Below are 11,530 nucleotides of genomic sequence, written 5' to 3'. Positions count from 1 at the left end.
CCTCCATGGATCTGGCTTGTTTGTCCAGGACATCCCATAGATGCTCGATTGGATTGAGATCTGTGAAATTTGAAAGCCAAGTCAACACCTTGAAGTCATTGTTGTGTTCCTCAAACCAATCCTGAAGCATTTTTGCTTTGTGGCAGGGCGCATTATCCAACGCTATCAGGGATTACCGTTGCCATGAAAGCACAGGCACCCAGCCATCCACATGATGTAAAAGCAAATGTGGACATCAGTCTAGGCCACCTTCTTCCATTGCTCCGTGGTCCAGTTTGGATGCAAATGTGCCCATTGTAGGCGCTTTCAGCAGTGTACAGGGGTCAGTGACAGGGGTCAGCATGGGCACCCTGACTGGTCTAGGGCTACGCAGCCCCATCCGCAACAAACTGAGATGCGCTGTATGTTCTGACACCTTTTGATCAGTACCAGCATGAACTTTTCAGCAATTTGAGCTACAGTAGCTCGTCTGTTGGATCAGACCACACAGAAACAGCCTTCGCTCCCCACGTGCATCAATGAGCCTTGGCCGCCCATGACCCTGTCGCCGGTTCACCACTTTTCCTTCCTTGGTCTTTTTGATAGGTACTGACCACTGCAGACCAGGAACACCCCACAAGGGCTGCAGTTTTGGAGATGCTCTGACCCAGTCATCTAGCCATCACAATTTGGCCCTTGTCAAAGTCACTCAGATCCTAACACATCAACTTATGAGGACAGAATGTTCACTTGCTGCCTAATATATCCCACCCACTGACAGGTGCCATGATAACGAGATTATCAGTGTTATTCACTTCACCTGTCAGTGGTCATAATGTTATGGCTGATGGGTGTATCAGTGTTATTCACTTCACCTGTCAGTGGTCATAATGTTATGGCTGATGGGTGTATCAGTGTTATTCACTTCACCTGTCAGTGGTCATAATGTTATGGCTGATGGGTGTATCAGTGTTATTCACTTCACCTGTCAGTGGTCACAATGTTATGGCTGATGGGTGTATCAGTGTTATTCACTTCACCTGTCAGTGGTCATAATGTTATGGCTGATGGGTGTATCAGTGTTATTCACTTCACCTGTCAGTGGTCATAATGTTATGGCTGATGGGTGTATCAGTGTTATTCACTTCACCTGTCAGTGGTCATAATGTTATAGCTGATGGGTGTATCAGTGTTATTCACTTCACCTGTCAGTGGTCATAATGTTATGGCTGATCGGTGTATACAGCTCTGGAAAAAAAAAACACTGCAAAATTATCAATATCTCTGATATTACTATAAATAGGTATGTGTTTGAGTAAAATGAACAGTTTTGTTTTATTCTATAAACTACTGTCAACATTACTTTTGGGGAACATTGTCAGAGCAGAAGGAAGCAGGTGTTCTTCCAGGATAACCTTGTACTTGGCTTGATTCATGCGTCCAAAGACAAATCTGACCGATTTCGGTCCAGATCATCACAGATCCTACACCACGACTAGCTTTGCACGACTTCAGCCCTGCCCCTAGGAGCCTGTTTTGAACCATTCTCGCTGTGCACTTCACCTCAGCTGCTGTTTGCCATTCTTTTTGTAGGTCACTTGATGTCATCCTATGGTTGTTGAGTCACATTCAAATGAGTTTACGGTCATCTCGGTCAGGAGACAATCGTTTTCACCCTCTGCCAGTCTGTAGCTTTGTTGTCTCCAATGTCTGTTGCTTAACCATGTTCTTATGAACTGCCGTCTTTGACATTTTCAGGATGGAAGCAACCTGATGTTCACTGTATCCCTCTGCCAGTAAAGCCAGAATTGAACACTTCTTTTCCTCACTCAAAGTTTTTCTTTTCAACTCTTTTGTAATGCTGAATAGTATTTTTTTAAATTCACATTACCTTTGAGGTAATACTTGCACAGTTTTTGCCATCCAGCTGGGCCTATTACAAGAGGATAGTGATGACCACATTAGTGGTTTTTATACTTTTCCTCGTTAAATTAGATTTGGTTCAGGTAATCAACTAATCATTACCTCATTTAGTGAAATGAGGTGTGCCTGTGTTGGAATTTAACAGAAACTGTAATGGAATGGCTGCCATACATGTAGAGATGCTGATTTAAGAAATATTAGGAGTGGTCTCTTCATTTATTCCTGAGCTGTATGTCCCCATAGAATTCCACCCTACAACTTGAGAGGGCAGACCGACATCTGTTTAAGAGCCAGCTGCAACACAGATGTGCTGTACACACACACACACATGCATGCACGCACACATACAAATATGACACAGGTCAGAGTTCACAGGTCAGAGTTCAACAACACTGTCTTTATTACAACTTCAGCTTAAAACAAATGCATTTTCAATGTGCTGTGGCGGTGTGTGATTCTGTGTGTGTGTGTTGTCTGGCAGTATGTGATTCCATGTGTGTATGCTTGTGTTTATGTATGTGCATCTACTGTCTAAATTATTCCCTGAACTACAAAAATAACAGACTAAAGGCCAAGTTGGGGGGAAAATGCAAACCACCAAACATTTTTGAAACTAAACTAAAATGTATCATAACAACACTTGGCTACAGAAATGCCTTTCCTATCTTTGAATGTGATGTCTACAAATACTGTGGGAGTGAGCAGGATAAAATCAACATACCACTACTTGATACTTCAGTACTGTCTGTTCTGGCCGAGTAATAATTAACCTCAGCAATGAACAATCAAAGGCACATTTGTTGCCTGTTTTCAAACTTGGAAAGAGGTGGAGTTTGACAGTTTTTCATGCTCCAAGTCAGCCTCTTACAGGCACTCCAATTGAAATGACAAAGATTGAACAACTAAATTAAACTTTTTAAAATAAGACTGTTTAAGGATTAAGACTGTTTTAAAATTCAGACTGTTCTGAAGTTAAGACTGTTTAAGAATGAAGACTGTTTAAGAATGAAGACTGTTTAAGAATGAAGACTGTTAAAAACTCAAGACTGATCAAAACTCAAGACTGTTCAAAACTCAAGACTGTTCAAAACTCAAGACTGTTCAAAACATAAGACTGTTCAAAACTCAAGACTGTTCAGAACATAAGACTGTTCAGAACATAAGACTGTTTAGAACATAAGACTGTTCAAAATTCAAGACTGCTTAAAACTCAAGACTGTTTAAAACTCAAGACTTTTTAAAACTCAATAACATTTGACTTAAGACTGTGACGTTAAGACGGCCTGAATCTCCTATCATTAGAACAGCACCTTAGTGTGAAATACAGACAGATGCAGACCTCACAATGAAACACAATACACTAACACAAAAACAGAAAAATAGACAGTAACATTTTTACACATTCAATATCAGCAACTCTGATCAGAGAGAAGCTTTTTTTTGCTGAACTAGTTAAAGATGGAATCTGTAATTTCACTAATTTAAAAGGTTCATCAATCAAGTTAAGAGTGTGTTGTTTTTACATGTTTAGCTTCCAAGTTCTGCCATTTTAAAGCTTGGAAAGCCATAGAGCACCGTATTTGGAATTTAGAATCAAATCTGAGAGATCATTGATCTTTCTATTACTGAAAGGATTTAACAGCTCTTAGGAATAACTCTAAGAGGCTGTTAGCTGATTAGCAGACCCAACGGATGAAGCGTTCGAAGAAGGAAGGATTCTCCAGCGTGCTGAAGTCGTCCCCTCTAAAGATGGCCGACGTGTCTCCTAGGGCAACCTTCCTCAGAACTTCCTGGTCTGTATCGGTCCCCATGGCGATCACTGTGGGAACACCTTCAGCCCGTCGCATAGCTGAGACACCCTCCTCAAGGTTGTCGCTGGCAGTGACGCCATCGGTGATGAAGACAAATGACAGCTCCGCATTACGACGGGCCAGACGACTGCCCTGTTGAGCACATACCATACTGTTATATACCACACCATACTGTTATATACCACACCATACTGTTATACACCACACCATACTGTTATACACCACACCATACTGTTATACACCACACCATACTGTTATACACCACACCATACTGTTATACACCGCACCATACTGTTATACACCACACCATACTGTTATATACCACACCATACTATTATACACCACACCATACTGTTATACACCACACCATACTGTTATACACCACACCATACTGTTATACACCATACTGTTATACACCACACCATACTGTTATATACCACACCATACTGTTATATACCACACCATACTGTTATACACCACACCATACTGTTATACACCACACCATACTGTTATATACCACACCATACTGTTATACACCACACCATACTGTTATACACCACACCATACTGTTATACACCACACCATACTGTTATACACCACACCATACTGTTATACACCACACCATACTGTTATACACCGCACCTTACCTTTTTACACTACACCGTACTGTTATACACCACACCGTACTGTTATACACCACACCATAATGTTATACACCACACCATACTGTTATACACCACACCATACTGTTATACACCACACCATACTGTTATACACCACACCGTACTGTTATACACCACACCATACTGTTATACACCACACCATACTGTTATACACCACACCATACTGTTATACACCGCACCATACTGTTATACACCACACCATACTGTTATATACCACACCATACTATTATACACCACACCATACTGTTATACACCACACCATACTGTTATACACCACACCATACTGTTATACACCATACTGTTATACACCACACCATACTGTTATATACCACACCATACTGTTATATACCACACCATACTGTTATACACCACACCATACTGTTATACACCACACCATACTGTTATATACCACACCATACTGTTATACACCACACCATACTGTTATACACCACACCATACTGTTATACACCACACCATAATGTTACACACCACACCATACTGTTATACACCACACCATACTGTTATACACCACACCATACTGTTATACACCACACCATACTGTTATACACCACACCTTACCTTTTTACACTACACCGTACTGTTATACACCACACCATACTGTTATACACCACACCATACTGTTATACACCACACCTTACCTTTTTACACTACACCATACTGTTATACACCACACCATACTGTTATACACCACACCATACTGTTATACACCACACCATACTGTTATACACCACACCATACTGTTATACACCATACTGTTATACACCACACCATACTGTTATACACCACACCATACTGTTATACACCACACCATACTGTTATACACCATACTGTTATACACCACACCATACTGTTATACACCACACCATACTGTTATACACCACACCATACTGTTACACACCACACCATACTGTTATACACCACACCGTACTGTTATACACCACACCATACTGTTATACACCACACCATACTGTTATACACCACACCGTACTGTTATACACCGCACCGTACTGTTATACACCGCACTGTACTGTTATGCACCGCACCGTACTGTTATACACCACACCATACTGTTATACACCGCACCGTACTGTTATACACCACACCATACTGTTATACACCACACCATACTGTTATACACCGCACCATACTGTTATACACCACACCATACTGTTATACACCGCACCATACTGTTATAAACCACACCATACTGTTATACACCGCACCATACTGTTATACACCGCACCATACTGTTATACACCGCACCGTACTGTTATACACCACACCGTACTGTTATACACCGCACCGTACTGTTGACATTGTATGTATTAATTCCTTAGACTGTGTGTACCTGTGACATCACCAAGTTGTTGACAGCATGTATGATGGCACTGCCCAAGGAGGAGGAGGAGTCCATGTAATCCATCACAGCCAGTGAATCAGCGATCACTGTCAGGTTGTGGGTAAGGGAGAACTCCACCCTCTGTTCCGTGGGGCTGCCGTACTGCAGCAGGGCCACGCGGGCGTTCTTGTCATCTGATTGGCTGCTGGCCAGTGTGAGGTGGCGGGCCACATTCTCAATGAACTCCTTAGCCCTGCGGTGGTTCTCCACTCCCATTCTCTCTGACCCGTCCAGCAGGAACACCATGTCCACTGGGCGCTGGACGCAGCTAGCTACCGCCGGCTCTGCAACACACACAGACACACACGGCGCACACACATCCATCCAATTAAACTATAGACACACCCCAACGTTAAAGCCACAACTGTTACACAAACTATTGCAGAAACACTCCCACAGTCACACTAACAAATAGTTGTGCAGTGTTATCCACTGCGTCAGTTACTAACTGAGGTTAACACTGGGGAATGTTGAATCATGTTCTGATTCTAGAGGTTCAGTGACGGAGCATTATTAACATATTTGCCCTGTATTGTTAAGGAGAAACTAACATGACTGTAAAAGTAAGGGTCATGTAAATGCCTCGTACTGTAGAAGTGGCAACTCTTGTCTAGTACAGAAGTGTAGGGGTCCAAGTAATCTCTGGCTTTTTAACCTTCAAGTTAAATTAGCCAATGCTGCATTCACAGTAAACTGTGCATGAGTTAACTCAATCTTGCTATAACACATGGTCCATGCTCTGGATTCAATGTGAGCCTTACTCTCCATAGATGAAAGGTTACAAACAGAACTAGGAGAAATACAAGAACTTCATGACACTTTTCCCATTCCTCTGATGATTTATTTAATAAAGCAAATATTACATGTATGGAAACATTCTCTACTGAAGATAATATTATGAATGAGGTATCATCTTTATAAAACTCTACTAAAAATGATATTATACATGAGTTATTATACATCATCTCAATGGAACTTCGTGATGTCCAATACCAGATCGGGTCAGATCCATTGCAATTCAATTTCAAATCAGAAAATTCATAAACAAAATCAATTGTCTTCAGTGGTTTTCAGTGATGAACCATTTTGAATTTGGAAATGACCGCAACCCTGAATATAACTTTAGCAGAAGCTAAGCATTGCAGTCTTAGAGCTAAAATAAAATAGTACATTATGCAATTTTAGAAAGTTCACTGTGGTATTAGTTCTGGATGTATTCCTACCATTAATTATATTAAAAAACATTCATCTTTGGTTCAAAGTTGTATTTAAACCTTTTGACTCACTGTGGATTTATCCAAAAGATAATGTCCAATTATTAAGTTATTCACCAGTCACATATACCTAACCACAAGACTCCAAAATTAGTTCTGCAAAACTAACCAAAACATTTACATTCTCATAACATAGGAAAACAAAATGTCTGCTGTAACTACGGCGATGTGCAAAAATGCAAAACGTTGTCTTTGAGGACTCTCACTAATTCAGCAAGTGGTTTGAGTTGTTCACAGTGATAAAAGCGTTCAACATCCAAAACAAAAGACTGAATACTTGCTATGTCTAACACTGTTTGTTACAAACTAAACAGATAAACTCTAGAGCTCAAACTAAGCTGGTAGTAACCCTAACCCTTGGTTAGAGGAATACGTTATGATCTGCCTGAAATCATATCTACTCTGGCCAGAATCTCCCAGAGCAATGTAAGCTTAAAGCTAGGTGCTGATGTATTCTAAATATTCTAAGCAATAAACTAAAACCTAGAACTGATTGCAAAAAACGCTTTAAACATAAAACATTAGCCCAGCGCTAACACTATTTTCCGTACAGCCAATAATATTAGCATCAAGCTTTGAAAACTACAATACAGCATAAAGATAACCCCAATGCCATTAGCCAGCTTAAGCCCATCAGCGAGCATTGTTATTCCATGGGCTAGCACTGTTAGCTCATTTGCTAGCATTGTTAGCCTGTCAGCTAGCATTGTTCAGCTAGCATCGTTAGCTAATTAGCTAGCATTTTCAGATTTTTAGCATAATCCCAGTGCTTTGGTTGGGTCTCCCATGATGTCTCCGTAGACCAGTCTGAAGGAATCGATGAATAGGTTGGTCCACTGCTGCCTGTCAGGGCCTGGCTGAGCTAGCTTAGCCCGCTGAGCGGTGTAGGCCATGGTCGCCACGCCAACCCCATACGGCTGCTCCCGTAGGCTGCCCAGCAGGCTGGCCACTTCTCCCACCGAGGAGGGGACCATTGAGGGGGTGCCTTGCTCCGCCAGCGCCTCCCAGAGAGGAGGGGCCACACTATGAGGCACGGGCACGCCCACTCCTGCAACGAGCGGGAGAATAGTGGGCCGAGGAACGCGACACGACGCATCAACATCACGTGTGGCCGCCGGTGGGTTGGTTATCCGATTTACTTTTTAATTGCCATTGTACCTGTCTAGGTGGTGAATTTTTTCAATCTCTGGATAGTTGTCATTCAGTGATCAGTGTTGATGGACGAGGGGAACCTTGAAATATTTTAACGCTTCCGGTTTTTATTTGCCAAGCCAGCCTTGTGTCAGTACAGGGCTCTTAATCGATCAGTTCAGAGGTTCAAAATTCACAATAATCGTAGCAAAAGTTTTTTGCATCTTTTAAAATAAAATTTGATTTGTTTCAAATCATTACAAAAATGTTTGTCAAAATGAATTGTGTAGAATCATCTTACCACTCTTACAGGGTAGGTCTGGACACACGATGATGGGATCTGAGATGGAAAGAGAGAGGTGGAGAGATGGAGAGAGAGATGGAAAGAGAGAGGTGGAGAGATGGAGAGAGAGATGGAAAGAGAGAGGTGGAGAGATGGAGAGAGAGATTGAAAGAGAGAGGTGGAGAGATGGAGAGAGAGATTGAAAGAGAGATGGAAAGAAAGATTTGTCTCCAAAGTGCAACATGTTCATGCATTAATATGGGTGTGTTTATGTGCCTGAGCAGAGAAAGGTCTCTATCATAAAAGTTTAGGAGTCTGTGTATTTGTGTATGAGTGTGTGTGTGCATAAAAGTGTAGTGGTGTGTGTATCTGAGTGTGTGTGTGTGCGCAAAAAGGTTTAGAGGTGTGTGTACCTGGGCAGAGTCTCTATCATATAGGGTTAGGATGTGTGTGTGTGTGTGCATGCGTGGATATAGATTTAGGGTGTGTGTGTGTGTATATGTGGGGATATAGATTTAGGGTGTGTGTGTGTGTGTGTGGATATAGATTTAGGGTGTGTGTGTGTGTATATGTGTGGATATAGATTTAGGGTGTGTGTGTGTGTATATGCGTGGATATAGATTTAGGGTGTGTGTGTGTGTGTATATGTGTGGATATAGATTTAGGGTGTGTGTGTGTGTATATGTGTGGATATAGATTTAGGGTGTGTGTGTGTGTATATGTGTGGATATAGATTTAGGGTGTGTGTATATATGTGTGGATATAGATTTAGGGTGTGTGTGTGTGTGTGTGTATATGTATGGATATAGATTTAGGGGGTGTTTGTGTGTATATGTGTGGATATAGATTTAGGGTGTGTGTGTGTGTATATAGATTTAGGGTGTGTGTATATATGTGTGGATATAGATTTAGGGTGTGTGTGTGTGTGTGTATATGTATGGATATAGATTTAGGGTGTGTGTGTGTGTGTATATGTGTGGATATAGATTTAGGGGGTGTTTGTGTGTGGTATGTGTGGATATAGATTTAGGGTGTGTGTGTGTGGTATGTGTGGATATAGATTTAGGGGGTGTGTGTGTGTGTATATGTGTGGATATAGATTTAGGGGGTGTGTGTGTGGTATGTGTGGATATAGATTTAGGGTGTGTGTGTGTGTATATGTGTGGATATAGATTTAGGGGGTGTGTGTGTGTGGTATGTGTGGATATAGATTTAGGGGGTGTGTGTGTGTGTGGTATGTGTGGATATAGATTTAGGGTGTGTGTGTGTGTATATGTGTGGATATAGATTTAGGGGGTGTGTGTGTGGTATGTGTGGATATAGATTTAGGGTGTGTGTGTGTGTGGTATGTGTGGATATAGATTTAGGGGGTGTGTGTGTGGTATGTGTGGATATAGATTTAGGGGGTGTGTGTGTGGTATGTGTGGATATAGATTTAGGGGGTGTGTGTGTGGTATGTGTGGATATAGATTTAGGGGGTGTGTGTGTGTGGTATGTGTGGATATAGATTTAGGGGGTGTGTGTGTGTGGTATGTGTGGATATAGATTTAGGGGGTGTGTGTGTGTGGTATGTGTGGATATAGATTTAGGGTGTGTGTGTGTGTGGTATGTGTGGATATAGATTTAGGGGGTGTGTGTGTGGTATGTGTGGATATAGATTTAGGGGGTGTGTGTGTGTGGTATGTGTGGATATAGATTTAGGGGGTGTGTGTGTGTGGTATGTGTGGATATAGATTTAGGGGGTGTGTGTGTGTGGTATGTGTGGATATAGATTTAGGGGGTGTGTGTGTGGTATGTGTGGATATAGATTTAGGGGGTGTGTGTGTGTGGTATGTGTGGATATAGATTTAGGGGGTGTGTGTGTGTGGTATGTGTGGATATAGATTTAGGGGGTGTGTGTGTGTGGTATGTGTGGATATAGATTTAGGGGGTGTGTGTGTGTGGTATGTGTGGATATAGATTTAGGGGGTGTGTGTGTGTGGTATGTGTGGATATAGATTTAGGGGGTGTGTGTGTGGTATGTGTGGATATAGATTTAGGGGGTGTGTGTGTGGATATAGATTTAGGGGGTGTGTGTGTGGTATGTGTGGATATAGATTTAGGGGGTGTGTGTGTGGTATGTGTGGATATAGATTTAGGGGGTGTGTGTGTGGTATGTGTGGATATAGATTTAGGGGGTGTGTGTGTGGATATAGATTTAGGGGGTGTGTGTGTGGTATGTGTGGATATAGATTTAGGGGGTGTGTGTGTGTGGTATGTGTGGATATAGATTTAGGGGGGGTGTGTGTGGTATGTGTGGATATAGATTTAGGGGGTGTGTGTGTGGTATGTGTGTATATAGATTTAGGGGGTGTGTGTGTGTGGTATGTGTGGATATAGATTTAGGGGGTGTGTGTGTGTGGTATGTGTGGATATAGATTTAGGGGGGGTGTGTGTGGTATGTGTGGATATAGATTTAGGGGGTGTGTGTGTGTGGTATGTGTGGATATAGATTTAGGGGGTGTGTGTGTGGTATGTGTGGATATAGATTTAGGGGGTGTGTGTGTGGTATGTGTGGATATAGATTTAGGGGGTGTGTGTGTGGATATAGATTTAGGGGGTGTGTGTGTGTGGTATGTGTGGATATAGATTTAGGGGGTGTGTGTGTGTGGTATGTGTGGATATAGATTTAGGGGGTGTGTGTGTGTGGTATGTGTGGATATAGATTTAGGGGGTGTGTGTGTGGTATGTGTGGATATAGATTTAGGGGGTGTGTGTGTGTGGTATGTGTGGATATAGATTTAGGGGGTGTGTGTGTGGTATGTGTGTATATAGATTTAGGGGGTGTGTGTGTGTGGTATGTGTGGATATAGATTTAGGGGGTGTGTGTGTGTGGTATGTGTGGATATAGATTTAGGGGGTGTGTGTGTGTGGTATGTGTGGATATAGATTTAGGGGGTGTGTGTGTGGTATGTGTGGAGGGGGTGTGTGTGTGGTATGTGTGGAGGGGGTGTGTGTGTGGTATGTGTGGAGGGGGTGTGTGTGTG

The 11,530-nt window shown here is 42.0% G+C and overlaps 1 protein-coding gene across 3 annotated transcripts in view; it reads right to left on the bottom strand.

Moving 5' to 3' along the window:
* Positions 1–2,278: 2,278 nt before the first annotated feature.
* col6a2 (collagen, type VI, alpha 2) overlaps positions 2,279–11,530 on the bottom strand; it is a 32,101-nt gene continuing 22,849 nt past the window's right edge. For 2 of the 3 annotated variants that reach the window (XM_013132235.4, XM_013132234.4), the window contains exons 26-28: positions 8,523–8,561; positions 5,766–6,100; positions 2,279–3,845 (exon numbers count right to left, since the gene is read on the bottom strand). In XM_013132235.4, coding sequence (XP_012987689.1) covers positions 3,579–3,845; positions 5,766–6,100; positions 8,523–8,561 — 641 coding nt within the window. In that variant the 3' untranslated portion in view covers positions 2,279–3,578. Of the gene's footprint in view, positions 3,846–5,765; positions 6,101–6,120; positions 8,139–8,522; positions 8,562–11,530 lie in introns of those variants that run through there. The other variant, XM_013132236.3, reaches the window with a different exon arrangement.

This window comes from Esox lucius, chromosome 3, assembly GCF_011004845.1.
Source record: "Esox lucius isolate fEsoLuc1 chromosome 3, fEsoLuc1.pri, whole genome shotgun sequence".
NCBI classification, from domain to species: Eukaryota; Metazoa; Chordata; class Actinopteri; order Esociformes; family Esocidae; genus Esox; species Esox lucius.
This window is presented reverse-complemented; position numbering and strand designations above follow the sequence as displayed.